The sequence below is a fragment of the Geotrypetes seraphini genome, chromosome 4 (assembly GCF_902459505.1).
Source record: "Geotrypetes seraphini chromosome 4, aGeoSer1.1, whole genome shotgun sequence".
Classification (NCBI taxonomy): domain Eukaryota; kingdom Metazoa; phylum Chordata; class Amphibia; order Gymnophiona; family Dermophiidae; genus Geotrypetes; species Geotrypetes seraphini.
The window spans coordinates 106,641,040-106,668,480 of record NC_047087.1 but is presented as its reverse complement, the minus strand read 5'-3'; the positions used below and the strand labels follow the sequence as shown (position 1 = coordinate 106,668,480).

The 27,441-nt window shown below is 41.4% G+C and overlaps 1 protein-coding gene across 4 annotated transcripts in view; it reads left to right on the top strand.

The window, feature by feature from the left end:
• Positions 1 to 22,698, top strand: part of NDC80 (NDC80 kinetochore complex component) — a 315,825-nt gene extending 293,127 nt beyond the window's left edge. For all 4 annotated transcript variants that reach the window (XM_033940389.1, XM_033940387.1, XM_033940386.1 and 1 more), the window contains exons 16-17: positions 21,899 to 22,001; positions 22,255 to 22,698. In XM_033940389.1, the coding sequence (XP_033796280.1) occupies positions 21,899 to 22,001; positions 22,255 to 22,392 (241 nt within the window). In that variant the 3' untranslated portion in view covers positions 22,393 to 22,698. The remainder of the gene's footprint in view (positions 1 to 21,898; positions 22,002 to 22,254) is intronic.
• Positions 22,699 to 27,441: the final 4,743 nt, after the last annotated feature.

Below are 27,441 nucleotides of genomic sequence, written 5' to 3'. Positions count from 1 at the left end.
AGTGCCCAAGTTCTATATGGAGACAGTGAGATCAATTATTGCCTTAGTTGCTCTGGGAGCATATCTAGCCTTTCTGGATCTGACAGAGGCTTACTTGCATATCCCTGTTTTTCTGGCTCATAGAAGGTTTCTCTGATTCTTTGTGCTGGAGAGACATTTAGACTAGCAACAGTGCCACATACATTTACCATTTCCTCTGCCGGCGTCTCTGATGATGTCATCAGAGACGCGGCAGAGGAAATCAGAGCGTGGGAAGGCCGCAAAGCAGCGTCTTTAGTGTGATGCGGCCACTGCTGGAGCCAGAAGGTTTGTGCGTCTCGCGGTGGGAGGGTCAATGGGGGTTCATGTGCGCCGGGGAAGGGGGCGATGATGGCGGAGTCGAAACGCTGTGGCAGCTCTGAACTAAAAAATGAACTTTGTCAGTTAATTGGGAGTGTTCCGGAGCCGGCAAGCCCGCTGAGAGAGAGAGAGAGATGCATGGTAAGCGCGCATGCACACTCTGCCGACCACGGAACTACAGATCAGGGAACCCAGCGGTAAGAGTGTGCATGCGTGCTTAGCATTTTATTGTAGTAGATGGAACTTCTAGCATAATTTTGCCAAACCAGGTATTCAATTTAGCTGCCTGAAAAGCGAGTTCTCTTTAAAAATATCTTAAAACGACATAATTTGACACGAGGGTATGTAAATAACTGGGCTTTACGTGTAGGCTTGTTTGAATAATTTAAGGAGAAATGGGAAACAAGGTAACCTGGAGACATACCAAAAATTGATTTCTTTTTTTATTTATTTATTTATAAATTTCAAATTATTTATCAAGCATACAAAACTTGTACAGAAAGAAATTGAACTTAGATCATATTCAAAAAGAGAAAAAACAAATGGCTACAAGCCAACAAAAATAAAGCAATTAACATTAAAGTTCAATTTTACTCAAGTCCACTTTGATCCAAGATTTACTATCGGCGAGAAGTAAAGAAAATTACTAAAAGAAACAAGAACTTGAAACTGAAGCAAAATGTAATACATAAATCTTTTAACGAGCTTAAGATTTTTCTTTACCCAGTCGGGTGAGTGACAAGAAGAAAGTTAATTGCCATGGTTCAAAGAAAACATACTTATTTGTTTGGTAATGCACAATGCACTTATAGGGATAACGCAAATAAAAGGTAGCCCCCAAAGCTAAGACTCCTGATTTAAGTAGAAGAAATTCACGCATATGCTTCTGCATCTCGCGTGATAAATCTGGATATATCTGTATCTTATAACCCAGGAATTGTTTCTGTCTATTTTTAAAGAATCTCAAAATCCACATCTTATCTGTTTGAAGAGCTACAGTAATTATCAAAGTCGCTGGAGTAGCAATTTCTTTATCTGGCTTCTCCAAAAGAGCTGAGACATCCATAGCTTCTTGATTTGTTTGTCCTTGGTTTTGGGATTGATCTCTTGAAGGTAGGTAATAAACATGAGAAAGTGGCAGTAAAAGTTCCTCAGATATACCCAAAACCTCTTGAAAATATCTTTTAATCATTTCTCTCGGGGGCCACCATTGTGACCCTAGGAAAGTTTATTAACCTTAAATTATTACTGCGTGACATATTCTCTAAAATTTAAATTTTTCTTCTAAGGTTTATATTATTCAAAAATTGATTTTAAGCAGATACATGAAAATGTGAATAAAACTCTGGCCTCTATCGGTAAGCAATGTAATTTTTGGTAATAGGAAGTAACATGTTCCCATTTTTTTCAAACCAAAAATCAATCAAACAGCAGTGTTTTGAACCACTCTTAGTGTTTTGAAAATTTTCTTATAGGCATTATATTATATTGCAATAGTCAAGAATGCTCAATATCGATGACTGAACCAAAAGACGAAAGGAAACTGTATCAAAATATTTCTCAATTGTTCGTAGTTTCCAGAGAGCTAAGAAACATTTCCTAAGTAACAATCTGTATGCTGTTCTAAAATAAGATGTCGATCTAAAGTCACTCCTAGTATTTTTATGCACTGTTCTATAGGATAGTCCAGGCTATTAAAATGTATCATTGATTTTTTAATCTTGTCAGTAGGACTAAAATTTGAAATCAATCATCCAAAATTCGATTTTTTTTAAGATGGTTGCTATAGAATTTGTTAACTCTACTATCAGACATGTAAACGGAACGACTATAGTGATATAATCAGCATATATATAGAACCTAAGATTTAAGCTTTGCAAAAGGTTACCCAATGAAGCTAGGTAAATATTAAACAGAATTGGAGATAAAGGTGAGCCTTGAGGAACCCTGCATGAGTTTACACAATGAGAGGAAAATTTATCTTCCTTAAACACTTGATACGATCTACTACCCAAAAAACCTCTTAACCAGTTCAGGACATTTCCCGAAATTCCTATAGATTCTAAACAGTCAGTTAAGATAGCATGATCTACCAGGTCAAACACACTACTTAAATCAAGTTGTAAAATCATTAACATTTTGGCCCCTGACTAAATAACCTAAGGAGAAAATCCAGCAAAGAAGCTATGACTGTCGATGGTGGTGACAATAGAGGTGATACTGTGGCCAAAAGTTCACCTTCGACCTCTTCCAAGTGCATTATTATCCTGCTGATCACCACAGACGGACTCCCTTCAGATGCCCTTGGAGTGGACAGTGGGAGCCCATCACGGTTTGCAATGATGGCTAAGGCCAGAAACACTGTCCAAAGGATTGTCTCTATGCATAGCAACATGAGTGATCCTGACTACGATGCTAGCCTTTATGGCTGGGGAGGTTATTGCGAAGCTCAGCAAGCTCAGAGACTCTGGGAGCCTTCGTAGAGAACATGGTCCATCAACAGATCAGAGCTGAAAGCCAATTGAATAGTGTTAACGAGTCTTCCAGGAGACCCTGGAAGTGAAAGTGGTCAGAGTTTTCTTAGACAGTGCCATAGCAGTGGCGTATATCAACAGGCAAGGGAGCATCAAGAGTGCGCCATTAAAATTAGAGGCCCAGCTGATGTTTCACTGGGCAGAGAACCACCTGCTAGCCATCTGGGCAGTGTATGTAGCAGGAATGAGCAATGTTCAGGCCAACTTTCCCAGATGAAAGACTTTTGATCTGGGAGAGTGGTTCTTGTCCCAAGTAGCATTCAACAGGATTGTTCAACCTGATGGCATCAGTCATAGCAGCAAGCAGAGAAATGTAGAGACATGATGGCAGATAAAGGCCAAATAGCCCATCCAGTCTGCCCATCTGCAGTAACCATTATTTCTTCCTCTCTCTAAAAGATCCCACTGCCTGACCCACGCTTTCTTGAATTCAGACACAGTCTGTCTCCACCACCTCTTCTGGGAGACTGTTCCATGCATCTACAATCCTTTCTGTAAAAAAGTATTTCCTTAGATTACTCTGGAGCCTATCACCTCTTAACTTCATCCTATGCCCTCTCATTCCAGAGATTCCTTTCAAATGAAGGAAACTCGACTCATGCGCATTTACGCCAAGTAGGTATTTAAACGTCTCTATCATATCTCCCCTTTCCCATCTTTCCTCCAAAGTATACATGTTGAGATCTTTTAAGTCTGTCCCCATATGCCTTATGACGAAGACCACGCACCATTTTAGTAGCCTTCCTCTTGATCAACTACATATTATTTTATATCTTTTTGAAAGTGCAGTCTCCAGAATTGCACACAGTTTTCTAAATGAGGTCTCACCAGAGGCATTAATACCTCCTTCCTATTGGCCATACCTCTCCCTATGCATCCTAGCATCCTTCTAGCTTTCGCCATCACTTTTTCAACCTGTTTGGCTAGTTTAAGATCATCACATACAGTCACACCCAAGTCCCACTCTTTTGTCATGCACACAAGTTCTTCACCCCCTAAACTGTACCAATCCCTCGGGTTTTTGCAGCCCAAATGCATGGCCTTGCATTTCTTAGCATTAAATTTTAGCTGCCAAATTTCAGACCATTCTTCAAGATTAACAAGGTCTTTCTTCATATTATTCACACCATCCAGTGTGTCTACTGTATTGCAGATTTGGTATTATCCACAAAGAGGCAAATCTTACCAGTCAGCCCTTCAGCAATATTGCTTATAAAAGTGTTAAAAAGAACAGGCCCAAGAACAAAACCTTGAGGCACACCATTGGTAACACCTCTTTCCTCAGCAGTCTTCATTGACCACTACACTCTGTTGCCTTCCACTCAACCAGTTTCTGACCCAGCCCATCACTTTAGAGCCCATCCTGAGGGCACTCAGTTTATTTATTAGATGCCTGTGTGAAACACTGTCAAAGGCTTTGCTTAAATCAAAATGCACCGTATCTAATACACTCCCTCTATCCAATTTTCTGGTCATCCATTCAAAGAAATTGATCAGATTTGTCTGGCAAGACCTTCCTCTAGTGAATCCATGTTGCCTCCGCTCCTATAATCCACTGGATTCCAGAAACTTCACCATTCTCTGTTTTAAAAGCATTTCCATTAATTTGTTTACTACAGAAGTCAGACTTACCGGCCTGTAATTCCCTACTTCTTCTTTACTTCCACTTTTGTGGAGAGGGAACACATCTGGCCTTCTCCAGTCCTCCGGTACCACTCCCGACTCTAGAGAAGCATTGAAAAGGTCAGTCATCAGAGCCAACAGAACTTCCCTACGTTTCTTCAGCACCCTCAGATGTACACCATCCAGCTCCATTGCTTTGCCTACCTTTAATTTAGCTAGCTCCTCACAAACACAACCATCTGAAAATCGATCAGGGTCCACCACTCCTCCATCCCTATTCGCATTTGTCATCTGCAGTCCCACTCCCAGCGCTTGAGCCATGAACACAGAACAGAAATATTTGTTAAGCAATTCGGCCTTTTCTTTATTAGCTTCTACATATTTCTCCCCTTCACCTTTGAGTTTCACAGTGCCACTTTTGCACTTCCTATATCTAAAAAATGTTTTGTCTTCCCATTTGACCATGTCTTTGCTTTCCTGAGTACTCAATCAGCCTCTCCTAACTTTTCCAGATATTTTTGCCTGTCTTCAACATTGAGAAATGTAAGGTATTACATGTGGGGAGCAGAAACTCAAGGTACAACTATACAATGGGAGGGATGTTATTGAATAAGAGTACCCAGGAAAGGGACTTGGGGGTAATGGTGGACATGACAATGAAGCCGACGGCACAGTGTGCATTGACACTAAGAGAGTGAATAAAACATAAGAACATAAGAAACGCCTTCACCGGATCAGACCAAGGTCCATCTAGTCCGGCGATCCGCACATGCGGAGGCCCATTTAGGTGCTCCTTTTTGGAGACCTGGTTTTCCCGTATCCCTCAATATGATCTGCAAGAAGGTGTGCATCTAACATGCGTTTGAAACCCAGCACAGTATTTTCTGCCACCACCTCCTCTGGTAGAGCATTCCAAGCGCCCACCACTCTTTGTGTGAAACAGAACTTCCTGACATTTGTCCTGAACCTGCTGCCATTCAGTTTTAGGCTATGACCTCTTGTCCGCGTCACATCTGAAAATGTCAGTAATGCTGCTTCCTGGTCAATTTGATCAAATCCCTTTAATATTTTAAAAGTCTCTATTAGATCCCCAAGCAGTCTTCTCTTTTCGAGGGTGAACAGTCCCAGTTTTCCGAGGCGTTCCATGTAGCTTAAATTCTCCATGCCTTTGACTAGTTTCGTGGCTCGCCTCTACCCTCTCCAACAGAATTTTATGCTTGGTATAATCAAAAAGGGTATTACAGCCAGAACGAAAGAAGTTATCCTGCCATTGTATCGGACAATGGTGTGCCCGCATTTGGAGTACTGCGTTCAATATTGGTTGCCGTACCTTAAGAAGGATAAGGCGTTACTCGAAAGGGTTCAGAGGAGAGCGACACGTCTGGTAAAAGGTATGGAAAACCTGTCATACGTGAGAGATTTGAGAAACTGTGGTCTCTTTTCCCTGGAGAAGAGGAGACTTAGGGATATGATAGAGACTTGAAAGATCATGAAGGGCATAGAAAGAGTAGAGAGGGACAGATTCTTCAAACTTTTGAATAATAAAAGAACAAGAGGGCACTCGGAAAAGTTGATAGGATCCTGACAGATTCAAAACGAATACTAGGAAGTTCTTTTTTACCCAACGTGTGGTGAACACCTGGAATGCGCTTCCAGAGGACGTGATGGGGCAGAGTACGGTACTGGGGTTTAAGAAAGGATTAGACAATTTCCTACTGGAAAAGGGGATAGAGGGGTATAGATAGATTACTGCACAGGTCCTGGACCTGTTGGGCCACCGCGTGAGCGGACTGCTGGGTACGATGGACCTCGGGTCTGACCCAGCAGAGGCATTTCTTATGTTCTTAGCTTATGAAAGCTAATCTCATGTTCCTTACTTTCTCGGCTACTACTACTTTTGAGAACCAAAGCAGCTGCCTTTTTCTCTTAGTTTTACTTACTTGCCTCACAAAAATGTCTGTCGCGCTTATAATAACTCCTCTCAGTTTTGCCCACTGCATTTCTACTCCTTCCAGACGTTCCCATCCAGACAACAATCCCTTAACGTAACCCCCCATCCGAACAAAGTTAGGGTTTTTTTTTTTGTTTGTTTTTTTTAAGTCTAGAACCTTCACTTATGAATGATCCCTCTCTATAACCATCTTAATATTAAACCGTACCATGCAGTGATCACTGGATGCCAGATGATCACTCATTGTAACATCAGAATCTCTTTCCCTGTTTGTAAGCAATAAATCCAGTATGACCCCATCCTGTGTAGGTTTCATTACTAACTGCTGGAACAGTTCTCCTTATAGAGAATCCAGGATATCCCTACGTCTAGAAGACCCCTCAATAGAGATACCCCAGGCAACATCCTGCATGTTAAAATCACCTATTAATAAAACTTCCCCCTTGTTTGAAATTCTGAATGACTTCTATTAAATCTCTGTTAAAAGAAAAGTGAAAAACAGAAAATTTCTAAGACAGGACTGATGCTGCAGGAACTTGCACTTTTTATGTGGTAAAATAAAATAGTGATTAATACTATGTTATTCATACCTATCCAAAAACTAAGGATATGTTTATAGTTACTAGCGGCCTGACAAATCACTCTTTCATTCAATAGAAATAAAATTACATTTCTTATTATGTATGTAAAACTAATAAAAAACTACAATGCCTAGCTAGAAAAATAATGACTTGAAAGTGTGAGCTGTTGGGCTGAAATGAGTTACTCACAATGTTTGCTTGATTGTTATTTTTTCTGTCCAACAGCCTGCTGCTGAAAAGTTGTGAAAAGAACGGCAGCAAACTTCTAGATAAATGCAGGCATTGTGTGAACTAATGTGAAAGAATGAGTGAAAGAACCACAGCAGTGTTAGATATTTATCTCACAACGTTACAAAAGGATCGCTACTATATTATATAGGAACATAAGAATTGCCACTGCTGGGTCAGACCAGTGGTCCATCATGCCCAGCAGTTCATTCCCCACGGTGGCCCCTAGGTCAAGGACCTGAGACCTAACTGGGTCTAGCCTTACCTGCGTACATTCTGGTCTAGCAGGAACTTGTCTAACTTTGTCTTGAATCACTGGAGGGTGTTTTCCCCTATGACAGCCTCTGGAAGAGTTGTTTTCCACCATTCTCTGGGTGAAAAAAACTTCCTTACATTTGTACGGAATGTATTCTCTTAACTTTAGAGAGTGCCCTCTCCCTACCTTGGAGATGTCTTTATCTACTAAGTCTATTCCCTTCATTATCTTGAATGTTTCAATCATGTCCCCTCTCAGCCTCCTCTTTTCAAGGGAGAAGAAGCCCAGTTTCTCTTATCTCTCGCTGTACGACAACTCCTCCAGCCCCTTAACCATTTTAGTCGCTCTTCTGGACCCGTTCGAGTAGTACCATGTCCTTCAAGTACGGCGACCAGTGCTGGATGCAGTATTCCAGTTGGGTCGCACCATAGCCTGGTACAGCAGCATGATAACCTTCTCCGATCTGTTCGTGATCCCCTTCTTAATCATTCCAAGCATTCTGTTCACCCTTTCGCCGCCACCGTGCATTGCGCAGACGGCTTCATCAACTTGTCAACCAGTATTCCCAAGTCTCTTTCCTGGGGGGTCTCTCCGAGTACTGCACCAGACATCCTGTATTCGTGTACAAGATTTTGGTTACCGACTCTTACACTTATCCACATTAAACTTCATTTGCCATGTCGTGGCCCATTTCGCGAGCGTGTTTATGTCCTGTTGCAAGTCTTCGCAATCCTCCTGCGTCTTCACTACTCTGAATAACTTCGTATCATCTGCAAATTTAATCACCTCGCTCGTTGTTCCAATTTCCAGGTCATTTATAAATATGTTGAAGAGCACAGGCCCAAGCACCGAACCCTGCAGCACTCCACTGATGACGCTTTTCCAGTTCGAGTATTGTCCATTTACCCCCACTCTCTGTTTTCTATCTGCCAACCAGTTTTTGATCCACGTGAGTATTTCACCCTCAATCCCATGGCTCGCAATTTTCAAAGTAGTCGTTCATGCGGGACCTTGTCAAACGCCTCCTGAATATCCAGATATACAATGGTGACCGGGTCACCTTTATCTGCCTGTTAACTCCCTCGAAGTGCAGCAAGTTTGTCAAGCAAGATCTTCCTTTAATTTGAAAGTGCAGTTAATTAAAGAATGACATTGCCTGAGCCGAAAACTGTGGTTTAAAAACTACAAAATTACTCTTAACAGAGGGTATTTTACCTGACTACCGCATTGTATGTTTGGCTGCTTACTACAGCACCACCGCCATTTCATATTTTAAAAAAGATGGCTGCAGTCTTTTGAACAAATGCTGTCACTATTTTAGCCAATGCAGCATGGTAGTTACAAAAACTGAAATGCTATTGAATATTCATTTTTTAGCGTCACTATAAAATTTAATTTTAATTACAACATGAAAGACTCTTAATGGCTTATTGAGGGTACATACCTCCTAAAATAATCACTGCAATGTTTAGTGTTAATGAGATTAAAAATAATATATTTGTTTATGCCAGACTGCCATATTTCGTGCCTGACAACTTACTGCTGCACTCTTTGTATTAAATTCTTTAAAGGGATAGCAGCGATCTCCTGAACAGACACTGCTGAGATGTAAATCAATGACCATACAATGAATATAAAAACTGTAATATTGTTAGATATTAACTTTTTAACGTCTAGGAGGAACATTGGAATGTTTAACTTTCTTAATAACTTGTTGAGAACAAGTGATATCTCAAAATGACACTAAAATGTTTGACTTTGATTGTATCAGAAAAAATATGTATCTATGCACTCATTAAGAATTCCAATCGTCATTTTAACTATAATTGCTATTTATTATGCCTGATAAAAAATCATGCTGTGCCTTTAGAGCTCTAGTGGTCCATCAATCACTTGGAGCTTCGGGCGATTTACCTGTCTTTTCTCCACTTCTAGAGTTGTCTCTGTCATCAAGCTGTCTGCATCTTCTCAGACAATGCCATGGCGCTGGCGTATGTCAATCGACAGGGGGGACACAAGGAGTCCCTTTCTGAGTGTGGAGGCAAAGCTTTTCTTTTGGTAAACAGAGAGACATCTTATGGTGCTGTCAGTGGTGCATATGGCAGGAGTGGACAATGTTTAAGCGGATTTTTTCAGTCGTCAGACTCTGGATCCTGGAGAGTGGTCTCTTTCAAAGAGCATTCAATTACATAGTAGATCAGTGGGGGCATCCCACATTCAATCTCATGGCGACTGTGGCCAACAATAAAGCAGATTGGTTTTTAAGTTGCCGTTATGAGATCAGCAGCGAAGGCCTGGATGCACTGGTGCAGCTCTGGCCACGAGAAGGTCTACTATGTGCCTTCCCTCTGTGGCCCATGATAGGGTGTCTGTTGAGACAGACAGCAGTCCACAGAGTTCCAGTTGTGGTTTGTAGACTTGGTTTGGCTTCAGCAGGATCGGGGACTCCAGCTACCTTGTTATTCTCGCCCCCTCATGCAGGGTCCGATCATGATGCAGGATCTGGACCACTTTGGTCTTATGGCATGGCTCTTGAGTGAGCGGCCTTAACTAGCCATGATTGTGCTTCGGCTGTGATTGCCACGTTGTAACACAGCAAAAGGCTTGGAGATGTTATCAGGCCTGATGCGGCCTGAAACAATTGGACCCGGCTGCTCTGTTGGTCCCTCAGGTCCTGGAATTCCTGCAGGATGGCCTGAAGGAAGGGCCTAGTGGTAGCTTCGCTCCAGGTATAGATTGCCAGTCATTTGTGTATGGGCCCTCCTTCTCCGAGGGGTGCCTTGGCAACTCATCCAGATGTGGCTCTTTTTCTGCAGGGTGCTCTGTGGCTTAGGCTTCCGTTGCGACTTCCCTGTCTGACTTGGAATCTTAATCTGGTTCTCTGTTCTTTGGCTCATCCACCGTATGAGCCTCTGGAGCAGGCGACCCTTATGGATCTCACAATCAAGATGGTCTTCTTGGTGGCTATTACCTCAGCCCATAGGGTTTCGGAGCTTCAGACTCTTTCCTGCTGGGATCCATTTTTGGATTCCAGTGTGGTTTCCACTTTCCATGTGAATCAGGAAGTCCACCTTCTGCTTTTGCTTCCTCTAGTTCAAGGGAGTAGGACTGGGTGTTGCGGTCCTTGGACATGTGCAGGATATTATTGCAGTACCTGGAGGTCATCAAGAAGTTTTGCGCCTCTGACCATGTGTTTGTTCTGGCTTGTCCTGCCCGCGTGGGTAGGCCAGTTTCTAAGGCCACCATTTCCAAGTGGATCCATATGACCATTTACGTGGCGGCTGGAAAGAAGCTCCCCCCTTGAAGTGCAGCCTCATTCTACCTGGTCCTTCTTGCATATATTCACCAAGTTTTACCATATCGATGTGGCAGCCAAGCAGGATGCAGCTTTTGGTGCCTCTCTTTTGGCAGTGGGCTCATCAGTTCCATCCTGAATTTTTGGGACTGCTCTGTTAAGTCTCACTGGTCCCGGAATAGTGGGATTGTACAAGACAGAAAGATTAGGTTCTTACTTTTGCTAATCTTTTTTGTAACTCCTCACTTTATTCCGGGAACCTACCCTATACCTTGCTAACTTGCCAATTGTCTGCCTTTACATATTCTGGTAAACTGAATTTCTATTTTCTGACCAGCCTTTATAAGAGTGCCATCAGAATGGGTTTAGCACTTAGTTTTGGGGGTCCCTAGTTTAGGTGCCCCCTTCTGACAGTGCAGGCTGTGTCTCGTTAAAGCACTGTTTTTCAGGTTTCTAATGTTTTATGACCTATTCTCTCAGGTTTTTTTTTTCATTGTTGCATTTGTTGATATGAGTAGAATTGACTTATTTGTCAGGAAGTGTCCCCGTCTCCCTTTCTCTCTTGTTCTTATCCTCTACAGAAGTTCCTAGCTGCTTTAAGACTAACTGGTGTTCACAGGGACTGTGATGAGGTAAGAGGGGGAGGGGTTTAAGCCTCTGAAGTTTGAAGATTCCTACAAAATCCTGGCAGGTAGACAGAAATAACCCACTGGTCCTGGAATAAAATGTGAATTTTCAAGAAAGAAGATTAGTAAAGGTAAAACCTAATCTTTCGATTCTAAATGTTAATGCATGTAATTGGTGCATAGATGTTAGCATCCAATTTAGAATTACATCCTGTGTGGTTTGTAGGAGACTTGTTAACACCTATTTCTCTGACAGACTTCCTCCAGCCATTTTATTATGTAAAATTTACAGAGCTAATAGCTCTCACAAAATGATGCTGTTTTTGTTGTTTAACATGCCAAATAGCTGGAATACATCTGACAAAGAGAAGTATAGAAGATTTCTTGCATGCCTTCAAAGGGAAGCATCATTGAGACCTGAAAATGTTCTCTTTTTGTTTTTTAAAATATCTTTATTCATTTTAAAGCCAAAAATAAGTGCAACATATTATACATTTTACACTTTAACAGCACTTAAATTCTATCAAATTATATTTTATGACAAATACATATGTCATCCCCCCCTTTTTAAATATCCAGCAATTGCACTCAAATTAAAAGTATCTCCCCACCCACCCACCCTAGACATGTATGATCTAAGGGCAAAATCAACAATCACTCCTTACAAAATTTTGTCAATGGCTCCCAAACATCCATAAATTTCCTATAATGTCCCTGTTGTATGGCCATCATACATTCCATTTTAAAAATGTGGCATAGAGATTCCCACCAGAAAGTGTAATTTAACCGATCCCAGTTTTTCCAGTTCCTCAAAATAAGTTGTATGACAACCCCTATCATAATAAAGAAAAGTTTATTATTATGGGAAGATATTTGACTTTTAGCCCTCATTAATGTGCCAAATAGCACGGTATCGTACGTCAATGCCACAGGATTTTCCAATACTTCATTCACTTGACCCCCAAATGGATCTCCAAAATCTAAGTATCAAGGGACAATAGAATAGTAGATGATTCAATGTCCCTATATCAAGATGACAGTGCCAGCATCTATTAGACTTAGAACTATCCAATTTCTGTAAACGAACAGGAGTCCAAAAAGAAAATGTTCTGAATTATGAATGTAGTACTATGAGATAAGTATTAGGAACTATGGGACTGCTGGGAGATCCAAGATGGCTGCCACTATCTGACTGCTGAGAAGACGTCTTTGATTGTCTCTCTTACCTGTTCATGGAATGCCGAAAAGAAGGGGCAGAAGCATTGGTGGTGCCTTCCGGAGCTCGAGAGCCCCGTTGCTTACAGTAGATGACCTTTTCAGATGCCTTCAAAGTGAGCAGGTTTCGTCAGGGAATCGCCCGTTGGGAGCGTCGGCGAAGAGTAGTGCTGCAGCAAATACCCTTGGGCTAGATGTTACACTGATCTCTGATGTAAGGATGCCTTCCCTTCAGCCGCTGGGAGCCAGCTCACCGCGAAAGGAGAGCACGCCCGAGGAGGAAATATTCTCTTCTCAAGAGGCCAGTGCATTGGAGGGCTCGCTACTTGAAACAGCTCAGAGTGATTTACTCCTCTTGAAAGAACCAGCGACTAGGACAACTCTAGCTAAAGAGGATCAAGACTTCAGGGAGGTAAACCAGCCGATTGAACAATCTCTAATTGCACAAGCAATTTCTTTTTTTCTTGTTAAACCCCCAGAAATCACTTTAGACTCTCTTTGGGATTTAGTGTCTAATTTGGGAAATTCCCTCAATCCTCGAATAAAAAATTTGGATAAAGAAACGAAAAACCAGAAAGAAGAAATTAAATCTTTAAAGCAAGATATTGTATTGCTGAAGTCTGATATTCAGGAAGAAAATAAGGACTTAAAAATAGTCAAGGTAATCAAGACTTACTTGTCAAAGATAATTTAATCATGAGGAGAAAATTGAAAGCTCTTGAGAACAATAGTTGGGCTAACAATTTGCACTTAATTAACTTTCCTAAAATCTTATCAATATCTCTCTTCGAGATATGATAAAGCGTTACTTTCTGGAAATTCTTAAAATACCTGAGAACTCTTTACCACCTCTTACAAGGGCGTATTATTTACCTATAAAAACTCAGGATGTTCAAAAGAAAGAAGATGATGGAAAACCACAGGAAGATCTCTTGGATGTTTCCGCTTTATTGGAACAATCAGATAGAGAAAAGTGGCTATTTAAGCCACTCTCTTATTGTCTGTAGCTTTGGCTCCAGACAAGGATTGGATCCTTAAACTTTTCTTTAAAAATAGATCTTAGGACTTCCTGGGCTTGTTTGAACCTTTTCTACAGAACCTTCCCCATCCTGTACTCACAGATGAGGACAGTGAGAAAATGACAGATCAGATTTCTCTAACACAAGTTGAACTAACTCTTCATACTATGGCAAAGAACAAGTCACCGGGACCTGATGGATTATCTGTAGAATTTTATGTAGCATTTCAAGATTGCATTCTCCCTTTTCTAACACAATACTTTTGTCATCTCTCGGATTCTGTAATAGCAATGGGAACATTTACTGAAGCTCTGATCATCGTTCTTCCCAAACCAGAAAAAGACCCTTTACAAGTACAAAATTATAGACCATTGTCACTCAAACGTAGATGCAAAAATATATGCAAAACTACTTGCCACACGTTTGAATCCTGTTTTAACCAAAATCATACCTGCGGATCAAAATGGTTTCATGAAAAACAGAATTTCAAGTGACAATACGAGATTATTTGCCCACGTTCTCACACAAGTTCAGAGTGAGTCCAAACCAATAATGGCCATAGCCTTAGATGCCGAAAAGGCATTTGATCGAGTAGAATGGTCCTTCCTTTTAATTTTTATTTATTTTATTTATTTATAAATTTTTCAAATTATTTAACAAGCATATAATCTTGTACAGAAAAGTGCGATCAAGAAAACATATCATTAATTATTTCCAAACTTGAAAATAAACCAGAACTACATTAAAAAAGGTAATAAGGTCTTCAACTTAATCCCACACTAGTCCTCAAAATTAGATCCAAGATTAAAGAAGTAGGAGTGAGAACAATACAATAACAATTAAACCAAATCACATTATCTGTTGCTGAAAGAGAGCTTAAATTAATTATTGAGACACAGATGTTTCTCCTTTTTCAAGGCACTTCATAGAGAGGAAAGCCATCAAATGAGCCGGTTCAAAGAAAATATATTTAAAAGTGCTATATCTAATTACACACTTACAGAGATATCTAAGAAAAAATAAACCCCCTATCTGGGTCACACCTGGTTATAATAATAATTCCCTCCTTCTCTTTTGGGTTTCTCTCGAAACATCAGGAAAAATTTGGATATGGAAGCCAAGGAAATCTCTAGATCTTTTTTTAAAGAAAAGTATAAGGATCCAATCTCTGTCTAGAGCCAAACTAACTAAACTAAACTAAGCCTTAAGTTTATATACCGCATCATCTCCACGGAAGCGGAGCTCGACACGGTTTACAAAGCTTAAAAATACAAGAAGAGAGGGGAGAGAGAGTTTACAAGGGCATATGAAAAGAGGGGAAGTAAGAAGGAGATGTTATATATTAGAGAAAAGCCAGGTTTTCAGTTGTTTCCGGAACAGTTGGAGGGAGCCCAGGTTCCGCAGCGGGATAGTGAGATCGTTCCAAAGGCCCGTGATTTTGGAGAGGAGGGATCTTCCCAGTTTGCCTGCGTGGGGGATGCCACGTAGAGAGGGGAAGGATAGTTTATGTCTGTGGGCGGATCTGGTTGTAGCAGGCGTTTGGGTGAGGAAGGATAGGGGGATTAGTGGCGGAAGGATGCCATGAATTATCTTGAAAGCTAGACAGGAGCATTTGAAGTGAATTCTGGAAAGTACAGGGAGCCAGTGAAGATTGGTAAGTAAGGGGGAGACGTGATCAAATTTGCGTTTAGCAAAAATCAATTTGGCCGCAGTATTCTGGATGAGCTGGAGTCTGTGAAGACTTTTTTTTGTTAGGCACAGGTAAATGGCATTACAGTAATCGAGTTTGGATAAGATGATGGATTGTACCAGGACGGTAAAGTGTTTTTGGTGGAAATAGGATCTAACTTTCCTCAGCATGTGAAGGCTGAAAAAACATGATTTTGCCAAGGAGTTCAGGTGATCGTTTAGGGAGAGGGAGGAATCGATAATGATGCCGAGGACCTTGCTTGAGAACTCAAGGCGAAGAGCGGGACCTGTGGGTAGAGTGAAGAGGGTGGGCAGGTGTGCTAACTTTGGGCCGAGCCAGAGTAGTTTTGTCTTTGATTCAAAGCCACAGTCACAGTCAATAAGAGAGTGGCTGGACTAGCCACCTCTCTATCAGATTGTTCCAATAAAGCTGTAACATCCAAAGAACTTTCCTGTGGTTTTCCATCCTCATCTTTTTTTTTGAGAGTCCTGATTCTTTTTAGGCAAATAATACACTCTTGACAGTGGTGGCAAAGAGTTCTCAGGAATTTTTAGGATTTCCAGAAATCCAGAAAGTAACGTTTTATCATATCTCCTGGAGAAATTGACAAGACCTTTGGAAAATTAATCAAACGCAAATTGTTAAACCGACTATTATTTTCAAGTGCTTCCAATTTTCTTCTCATAGTCAGGTTATCTTTCACAATTAAATCTTGGTTACTCTTAACCATTTTTAAGTCCTTCTTTTCTTCCTGAATTTCAGTTTTTATTACTACAATGTCTTGTTTCAAAATTTTAATTTCTTCTTTCTGGATTTCTAGTTCCTTTTCTAAATTCTTTATTTGAGGGTTGAGGGAATTTCCCAAAGTAGAAACTAAATCCCAAAGCGAATCCAGTGTAACCTCTGGGGGCTTAACAGGAGCAAAAGAAGATATTTGTGCAATACTAATTTGCTCAGTTGAATGATTTACCTCCCCTGTGCCTTGTTGCCCCTTAAGCACAGTTGTCCCGGACGCTGGTTCTTTCAAAAGGAAAAATTTCTTTTGTGTTGTTCCCTGTAACGAGCCCTCCAGTTCACTGGCCTCTCGGGAAGAGAATACTGCCTCTTCGGACATACTCTCCTTTTGCGGAGAGCTGGCTTCCAGCGGCAACGGCTGTAGGGGAAGCGTCCTGACGTCGGTGCTCAGTGTGACGTCTAGTCCGGGGGTATCCGCCGTACCACTCCTCTCAGCCGGCGCTCCCAACGGGCAAATCCCCGAACGGCTCTGCTCACTTTGGAGACGTCGGAAGATGTCATCGACTGTAAGAACCACGGGTCCCGAGCGCTGGGAGGCTCCACCAACGCTCTTACCCCTTCTTTTTGGCATTTCTAAGCGGTAAGAGAGACACTCTCCAGCGTCCTGCCAGCAATCAGATAGCGGCAGCCATCTTGGATCAGCGGTCCTTCCTTTTTAAAGTTTTATGCAATGGTTTGGATTCCCGGAGAATTTTATCAAAATGGTGCGCGTCTTATATTCCAATCTGTCTACTAAACTCCGCATCAATGATACAATATCTGAAACTTTCCACCCGACTAGAGGGACTAGACAAGGTTGTCCGTTATCACCTTTGTTATTTAATATAGCACTGGAACCGCTACAAATTGCTATTTGTTCCAATCCTGACATTATTGAACTGCACCGTCCCCGGCCCACCATCCTCTGCACCGCCCTGTCACCGCCGTTCCCTTCACCGCCCCGTCACCGCCATCCCTTTCACCACCCCGTCACCGCCACTGCCATCCCATTCACCACCCCGTCACCGTCCCCGTCTAGCACCCATCTTCTTCCCTCCGCTCCCCCATAGTCTGGCATCTGTCTTCTTCCCTTCCAGCGTCTTCTCCCCACTCTGCCTTCCACATTTCCTTTCAGGGTCTGTTCCTCTCTACCCTCTTTCAATGTCTGTTCTATTCCTTTCCACCACCACCTTTCCCTCCCTCCTTTACCATCTGTTCCTTTCTACCACCCTTCTTTCATATCTTCTATCAGTCCCCCCACCATCACTAGCAGTCTCTCTTCTCCCTTACCATGAGCAAATAGAACTTCTGAAAATTGTATTGCTGAGGCATTATTTCTAGTACGCCTTTTTTTCCAGATGGATAATGACATCAATTTTATAATTCTTACTGTCTGCTCTGATTTCATTCACAATTTGGTTTGTGTTTTGTACCTGAGGATTCTATGAGGCATTTAACCTTTTCCTGTCTCTTCTGTGATTTCAAGTTGATTCCTTCAATAATGAAGTCTCAAGGCAGTAGCAGTTTTCTATTTTGGGCTCTTTGATATTGTTTAAGGGATTTCTTGTACATTTGGTGCTGGTCTTCTTTGATGAGGTCACTTCAGAATCTATTTCCAAGGAAGAAAAACTTTTTCCCTTTCACCCCCTCCTTCCTTGTGTGAGCCGGAACACGCGGTCCCCACAAGCAAGTAATTTTATATAATTTTCATTCTATTCATTCATAGAAATTAAAGTCTAGATAATGCCAGTCACATAACAAAACATGATTTTACAAAAATAATTCCCTGCACAGTCAAGCCTGCAAGGATTCCTAGATGTCTTTCAGCAGCTCCCCTCCCTCCCTCCCCCTTACCTTTGTGGCCAAGTCAAAATGATCTACCAACAATAAAATTTTAAAAATACAAAGCACGCTGTACGCAGAGAAAATGTTAATTATCATTTATATTCCGCGGGTTTTCAAAGAGGTCAAGGCAGATGACGTTATGCAATGTCACCTCAGTAACAACTATACAAAAATAGACAAATATTCCCCCTCCCTTTTTACTAAACTGCGATAGCGGTTTTTAGCGCAGGGAGCTGCGCTGAATGCCCTACGCTGCTCTCGACGCTCATAGGCTCCCTGCGCTAAAAACCGCTATTGCGTTTTAGTAAAAGGGGGCCATAGTGCAAAATATAGACAGCAGATATAAATTCTCAAGTTGAAAATAAAATCATTTTTCCTACCTTTTTGTCTGGTGATTTCATGAGTCTCTGGTCCTTCTGATCCTTCTTCTTTCTTCTCCTCCCCCCCCCCTCTTTCTTTCTCTCTCCCCCTGGCTCCCCTCTTTATTTCTGCCTTTCTTTCTCTCTCCCCATGGCCCCCCTCTTTATTTCTGCCTTTCTTTCTCTCTCCCCCTGGCCTCCCTCTTTATTTCTCTCTCCCCCTGGCCCTCCTCTTTCTTTCTGCCTTTTTCTCTCCCTCTTGACCCCCTCTTTCTTTCTGCCTTTATTTCTCTCTCCCCTTGGCCCCCCCTCTTTATTTTTTCCTTTCTTTCTCTCTCCCCCTAGCCCCCACAAAGCCATCGTGCCAATTTCTCCACTTCCACGATTCTTTCCCTACCCTCACCCCTAAGCCAGTAGCCGATTTCTCCCTGCTCCTTCCCCGATGTCCTGATGTCCTGGACTTCATCGGGCAGCAGCAGCATTCACAATTCACTGCTGTTGCCCGCTTCAGGCCTTCCTCTCTGTCGGGTCCTGTCTTCATGAAAACAGGAAGTAGGCAGGACCCGGCAGAGAACAAGGCCTGAAGCCGGCAACAGCAGCGAATTGTAAACGCTGCTGCTGCCCGAAGAAGGTAATGGAGCACCGAGGCAGACCGCTTCTCCCCCCTCCCAGCCGAACCCCCGCTGGGAGGGTCGGAAAGGTTCACTTGGGGGGGAGATAGGAGGGTCAGCGGGGGTTCAGCTGGGAGGGGGGAGAAGCGGTCTGCCTCGGTGCTCCAAGGCCTGGCGCCATTACATTTTTTGCCCCTCCCACCCCCCCCCCCCCCCCTTGGTACGCTACTGCTCTCCAGCTTTCCTTAGTTTGCTGGTTTTCTTTTTCGGCGACCGGCACGCTTTCAAAGAGCCGCGCACACGCGGCTGCTCAAAGTTCAATCTTCTGCTCTGCTGCAACTTCCTGTTTCCGGTTGGGTCAGAGCAGAAGATTGAATACTGAGCAGCCGCGCATGCGCGGCTCTTTTGAAAGCGTTCCGGTCGCCGAAAAAGAAAGCCGGCAAACTAAGGTGAGGTGGAGAGAGGAAGCTGGTTAAACGATCGAGCCGACGTGCGGGTGGGGGCTGCGGGGACTGCACAATCCTTTATGCCTCACTGCGGTGACAAGACCATTCACCGCTCCACAGGGCGGTGATGGCCTTGTCCCCGTCCCCACAGAGGCTGCTAATTTTCATTCCCAGTTTTTGGCGGGTTATCCGCGGCTAAACCGCCACCATGTCATTCTCTAGTATTCACCATGAAGATTGAAATATCTGGGAGTCTACTTTGGCACTACTATTGAAGAAACTAGATCCTACAATGAAGAAAACATCCTAAATTTTGTCAAACACATTATGGCTCAATGGTTTTCCCTGAACCTTACATGGTGGAGTAGATTGGATTCTATCAAAATGGCCTTATCTCCTAAAATTACATATATTCTTTCCATGCTACCATTTCTATTACTTCCCCACACTTATGCAAACATTGAATCAATGATGACAGACTTCCTGTGGAATCATAAAGTACCACGTATTGCACTGAAAAAATTGAAATGTACAAAGAATAACGGAGGTGTGAACTTCCCTAGCATGTATGACTATCATATTGCTTTTTTAGAAAGGCAAGGTTTCAAGTGGTTAATAGATACCGAACATCGGAATGCTCCTACATGGTTGCAATTGGAAGGTAAATTGTATAATAAAAACTGTTTGAGACTTTACTCCTTCATACAGTCTCCTCATACTATACCAGAAATCCAATTCTGAAATCCACAGCTTCGGCTATCCATGAACTAGATGCCCTAGCGGACATCAGGTGGAATTCCACTACCCACTCATCTATATGGCTTAACCGTATAGTAAAAATTCAAGGGCAACACATTGAATGGAAATCTTGGATTAAAGCTGGAATCTGGTCGTTCTCACAACTGTTAAGAGATAAGAAGATCATTGATTTTGCTACTTTATCCGTATTGTATGAGCTTCCTCCGACTGGTTACAACTACAACATTGTACCCAAGCACTCTTGAAAACAGAATCAATAGCACATGAAATACCGACTATTCTCAATTGGTACACAGTTCTTTGTGATAAGAGGGGTGAAGCATCGGCATGGTATAAATTACTGAAGAAGCACAAATTTAAATATCCAGGGTCGCTGTACGACAATTGGGCCCAAGATCTATCACTATCTCTAACTTCTACAAATTGGGAAAGCATATGGCTTTCGGCCTTTGGCTCACTACAAGCAGCGGCGATTAAACAACTAGTACTCTTCCTCTACCATAGAGCATACTGGACTCCTCACAAACTTTCTAAAGTCTCTTCAGAAGTATCTAACCTAAGTTGGTCTTGTAATACTCAAATAGGTTCATTAGATCACATGCTGTTTCATTGTGTTCTATTGAAGTCGTTTTGGTCAGATATTTGGGCTACAGTATGTGATATATTACCTATCAATGACAATATCACCTATCCTATAATAATCACAGGTGGCTATGTTTTGGTATCATCATTTGATAAATATAGTTTGAAACTTCTGAACTGTTTTCTGTTGATTGCTCTGAAAATCATACTGTCTCATTGGAAAGACTTCTCTTCCCTTAGTTATAATGAATGGTGGAACACTGTTTATATGCCAGATATGAAAAATCAATTGCAGATAATAACAAATCTACTGGATTCCCTTTTACTAAGTTGTAGTCTAAAGTCCTAGCATATGCTATTAGTACTCATAATTAAATCTACTCTAACAATTGAACACTATTAGCTTATGGTTTCTGTTTAGTGCTCACTACTTATTTACTCATAAATGTGTAACACTTTGTATACTGAATGCTTCTTTTGTATTATCCTGCAAGACTGTGAAAATGTTTCAGTTATTTGTACTTTTCTGTTCTATTTTTGTATTTTCCTTTTATTAAAATCCAATAAACTTATTAAACAACAAAAAAATTAGATCTAAGGACTTCCTGGGCTTCCATATTCAGATATTTCCTGATGTCTTGAGAGATACCCAGAAGAGAAGAAGGGAATTGTCTAATGTTGAAACCAGGGGTGACTCGGATAGGGGGTCTTTTCTTTCTTAGATACCTTTGCAAATGTGTCATTAGATACCATTCCTTAAAATATGTGTTCGTAGAACTGGCTCATTTGACTTCTTTCCTTTCTCTGAAACGTCTTGAGAATGAAGAAACATCTGTACCTAAGTAATAATTAGCTCTCAGCAGCAGATTAAGTGATTTTGTTTGCTTGTTATGTTTAATTCAAATTACTCTTATCTTTAAGTCTTGGATCCTAAATTTGAGGACTAGCATGTGATTAAGTTAGATGTGCTTCTTTTTATAGTTTAATTTATTTTCAGGATTGAAAGTAATTTAAATATTATGTTTTCTTGATTACACTTTCTGTACAAGATGATATGCTTGATAATAATGTGAAAACCTTATAAATAATTTTTTTTTTAAAGTATTAGGAACTATGGTTTTTCCTTTTTGTTATTACTTTTAAATAAAGAAATTCTGTTTTGCAGATACCAACTAACTGCACAGCAAACAGGTGAAGAAGGAAGGCAGTTAATAAAGGAGTTAAATCAGATCATGGAATCTGCTACTTTTCATGTAGAATCCATAGAGGTAAATTTTCATCTCCTCTTACAGAAGATCTGGAAATCTGTGAGCCTCACTTCTTTCGGGAAAATGAATTTGCCTCATTCTAAGGAATGTGGATCAAAATATTTGCCTATTCTTGATGACCATGCTTTACTATTTATATTTAGAAAGTCATTGTTTTGTTTTTTTTTTTGTTTGTTTGTTTTTTCAAGCCATAAACTGAAAATAATTTATGGTTATATATATAATTATAAAATAAACATTTTATTTTTCTTAGGCTCAACTGACCCAGCAATGCATCAAGGTTAACAAAGACTTTGAAGAACTTAAAAATGACAATTTATTGGTGACCCTGAGAGAAGTTCTGGAGAAATATAGAGAGAAAGAGAAGACTCTAAATTTTCAGGAGCCATGAAAGAAAAGGTTTATACCACAGCTGAGTTTCTTCTGGAAACTGATCCATTGCTGCACTATAGATTAGAAACTATAGTACACAAAGGTTGACTTAACAAAAGGTAGCATTATTGGGTTGAATGCAAAATTTTGTGGGACTGCCTACCTACTGTCCTGTAGGAGAGCTTCGTGTACTTGAAGAACTTTAATTAACCACTCAGTTGGGATTGGTCACAGAAAGCATTTTCTGTTGTCAGAAGATCTAATTTTTGGTCAAGATGTGTTTCAGATATAATGTTTTTATATGAAAATAAAGGAAGCAATTATATTAAATTCTCTTTATTTGAAAATATAAACCCACAAATCACAACAGCAGTTTAGGTTTCTTTGTTTAGTATCTCAAACCAACTCCCATCCCATCATTGCTCCTCCTAACCAGAATGTCTCAATTTAGATGGCCCAAAACCATGCTGTAAGGTTTGAAGGTCAGGTCCCCCACAAGGTGAGGTGGTAGGGTGTTACGTAAGAGGCGCCCTTACAAACGCCAGATCCCAGGTTCAGTTCCCTCACAGAAGATTCACCAGGAGTAGAATCAAATAAGAAACACAGCCAGAGGTGATTGCATAAAGAATATATTATAGAAATAAGCTTACAGAAAAGCAATATTCATAAGCATTACAATTAATGAGAGAGCAAAGCGGTTTTCCTGCCTTACAGAGTTCAGAGGAAAAGAGAGACATAGAAGCGTGAAGTTCCAGGGAGATCCAGAGAGAGATTGAGAAAGGGGGATGGGGTGATGGTCTAAGCTTCGGGTTCCATAGATAAAGAGAAGGATAGTGTGGCCGGGCCCGTCCCCGAGTAGGTGGGAAACTCAGGCTCGGACCACAAGCAAGAATTTTAGGACGCCTTTTATATGGTGGTGAAAGGAAGACCCGGATACCAAAGTAAAAAGAAAAGAAAACAAAAGAAAACATTCACATTGGTTTGTTAAGAGTCCTTTGGGTGCATCCTGCACGCTACTATATCACAGTCCAGGTGAGTCTTAGGGGTTTTTACTGAGGAGCTGGATTGCCCCTCTTTATCAAAAGAAAAATACTATAAACTCAAAATATTGCATCAGTTCAATGCCTTCATCGGCTCATATCCCCACTGGGATTTACTGGTCTCTCTGGGCCCCAACAACTTCTGGATTTATAGCTGAGCACGGCTTGTGTCAACCCTTTTCACCTCTCAGCTCTCTTTATCTTCAGACAAGCTTTTCTCACCTAATTAGCTCTGCCAGCAATGCTCTGGCTTCCGGGTGAAACAAAGAAACAATTGGAGAACTTTCTTCATGAGATTAGCTGAGGACTTTCACATACTGTATACTCCCAGGTCCATGTCCTCTTCACTTACATTATCACTCGGGACTCTGCACATTTCCCATTCACCCTCATGGGAACTCTGGCTTAGCATTTCCTCATTCCTCCCAGGCTGTACATCCCATCCCCCTTTCTGCAGGTCTGCCAAAATGCCTGCAGCCTTTCCCTGGGGATAATTTCCAAGCCCTTCTCTCTGGGGTTTAAGCTGCCAGTCACTGTACCTCCCAAGTGTTGTACCACCTTTCCTTAGGAGCTGGCTTCCTGCCATACGATCATGCTGGGGTTTAGGCATCCTCTGTGACCTGGAATCTCCGTGAGTGGTTTGGCTTCTCTCCTCAGTCATCTGTGTCTTCCCTTCTCCACCCCAACTGACTTTGCCTATAAGGCAAACTCCAGGGTCTGACTCCACCCCTCTCCAAATTGGTCTCAGGTTTCTCCCTGACTTGGGGAAAGGAGTGATAGGGGAAATTAGTGGTTTTCAGAGCCTTCCCTAACTGGCTCTTCAGCTGTCCTGGCTCCAGGCCGGGTTTTACAGAGCCCTGTGCTGCATTCTGGGGAGTTTTAGCAGTAGTTTTCACTGTGACAGGAGCTTCCCTGTCACAATAGACAGAAAGAGATAGAAGTGTGTTGCAGAGAGGAGGCTTTTATAGCTTGGAATCTTATTCTGAATACAGAAACTGTTGTATTTCCCAGTATCTTTCCATTTATAATTTGTAAACTGTTTGAAACAATGGTTAGTTTAATTGATAAGGAGGGTGTGATACTTGCAGGCATGGTAGATGGGATTAATCTCTGGCTTCTTTGTCCCATTCAAGCAGCCTATCTTCTTGATAAACAATCCAGTCTGGCTGGATGGTTAATGTATGTGAATTCTGTGCAGGAGCACAGAATTCTGCATCAACATTCCAGAATCAGATTGATATAATTTCCCATAGGCCTTTGCTGACATTGGTTATGGCAACCCAAACTGCTGATTGCTAGCAATAGCTATGCTGACATCGCCCATACTTTTTTTTAATTTTAATTTTTATTCTTTAAAATGAAGGCAAGCTTGCGGTGCCCTTCTATAACCAGCCAGCCTCTCTTACCTCCAACATTATATCAGCATGTCCCCTGTCCTGCAGAATCTCCAAGCTATGAAGATAAACAGTTCCCATTATGAGTTCAAACCTCTGTCTTAGGTTGTACAGTCCGTCATCTGGGCGGGGAACCCAGTATGCTTATATCTTACCCGTCGTTGAGCGAATGAACAGTGCATAAGGGTTGCAGGAAGCTTTCTCAGGAGGTTCAGGCATAAAAGTACCAAGATGTCATAGAGTATGGGATATGAGATAATATTATGTCTGACCCTGGTATGCAATGCAATAGGCCATGCCAAATTAACCAAATTAGAACCAAATTAGCAAGTGTCAGAGAAGATACTGGAAATTCATGTATAACTGCCTTAAAAGCTAGAAGTAAGGTTGTGAGATAAAGAAATGTATATGTGTTTCACTTTACAGCAAAGGAGAATCATAACAATACATAGCAAAATTTGTAGAATAATTAAGATAATGATAGGGTGAATTAAAACATTAAATACGTGGTGTGCAGTGGGCGAATACTCAAAGAAAAGTTCCCAAACTGAGACATGAGCGTCTCATAGCAAATTTTCTACAGTTTGTGCAATCTGTCCATTTTCAAAAGTGATAGTATGATTCACTTCTTTGGAGGTTTTCTTAAGTTGTTCAATGTGGAGTTCAGCAGCTTGTGAAATGTCTAGAGGTAGTGGATGCACAGCATATGAAATCGTTAGTTACCAGAGATGTGCAGTAGGTTCTATTGTTCAGTAAATAGGTTGAACTGTACAGCAGAGCGTTCTTAGGAAGGTGGCTGTCCTGAATCCATAGATACAACGAACAGGAAACATTGTGTACAGCATGTGTGAGAAGGTAGAGAAGTCTTTGTAGTCAGGGTGCAGGAAGCTGATTAGTCCAGCAGGAACCGACAGTCTCTTTAAACTGTTGAGATGCACACTTGGGATGAAATGATGTCGGCACAGGATCTGTCAGTCACTTGAAACTGGTGGTATTCACCCTTGGGATGAAATTATGTCTGTACATACAGGGAGGGATACACCAACTTGAAAAGAGTCCAGATATCATTCAGCAGCTGTACTCCAGTGTGATCCAAAAAAAAGATAGAAAAAGAGAGAGAAACCATGTTGCCTGTACTGAATGGAGAGAGAGAGAGAGACCAGGTTGCCTGTACTGAATGTGGCAACATGTGACAATATTAATGCATTTACTTGGTATAGTTATGGCAAAAGAGAGACAATATTCAGTTAGTTAAGGTTCTTAATCGGACATTCCAAAAATATATGTTTTTGTGTGCTGCACCCAAATATGGCACTTCAGAAAGACCATAATTATGTACTGAATGTATTCGGAAATGTATACTGAATGTATCATATCTAGTGAGCATCACGGAATAAACACTGTATAGAGTAAAACCTTTTCTTAAAAATATAACCTCTAACTAAGCTACACCTAAGGTATGAAAACTATATCTTAAAAGAACATTGCGAAATTGGGCTAATTAAAAAAAAAAAAATGGGAAAAGAGCTCTAGAAATGGCCAATGTTCTGTATCCTGGGGTACCCCCTAAACTAAAACAAGTAGACAAAACACAGACAACATGGGCACAGACAAAACATAAAACACAAAGTTTGAGGCGTGAAGCTATTCTTCCATCTGTCAAGTGTGCAGGGCTGAATTTAACTCTGTAAATAAACACATTGTCATAGAAAAACACAGCAAAGATGAACACATGAGTAAAGTATATGTACAAATAATGCATATCATAACCATCTCATTCAGAAAAGGCATAAAGCTAATGTCTCTTTGGAGCGTCTCTATCTCTGCAGTGATAAAGAAGATCCTTGGAATACATTAGAAATCTCTTTGTGCCAAAACTGGTCTGGGATGGCTATGTATATATCCGAACTGCTGCTAAGAAAAAAAACATTTTAAATTAGCAGCAAGGTCACTTAAAGCAAACTTCATCCATGTTCCATTCAGGCCGACCTGGACCACATGTCTGCCACCTGGGTCCCACTGCACTCTGAGGAGTGGGCACTGCGGTGCAGAAGTCAGGTGCAGGCTAGATTTGTCGTCTTTTGTCTGCACTGTCGTGTCCTGGCATTCAGAGGCAAGGGGCACATTCTGAAAATCATTAGTCATGTCTAGGAAAGAGAAAAATGCACATTTAGGGTTAAATTTCACAGTAATGTCAGAGTAAGAGGCTGCCACTGGTACTACAGGCTTTGAAACCTTAGTTAGGGCCCGAGAGTCTATAGTGAGTCTAACGGAGCCCTCTGGTTTAGTATCTGACCAAGCTGGAGAACCATATGCTAAAGAGATAGGTCCACTCAGACCCCTCTCCTCCATCTTAGGCACCAGTTCTGTTGCTGGAGGAAGTTTGTGGTTGAGGATCTTTGGCCTCAAACAAAATTTCAGTGTACCTTTTCCCACAATCTTGTGCCCAAACTGAAAGATCTGCAGCCTCTGAGTGAGTTACACTATGATCATGCTGCTGCACTGGCAGGCAACACTGTATGGCTAACTGCACAGGAATAACCTCATGAACCAAAAGTTTAGAAGCATTTGGAATTCCTGTACCTAATGCAAGAACAGTCACCTCAACTATTTCTTTGCCTGTATTCTCACTCG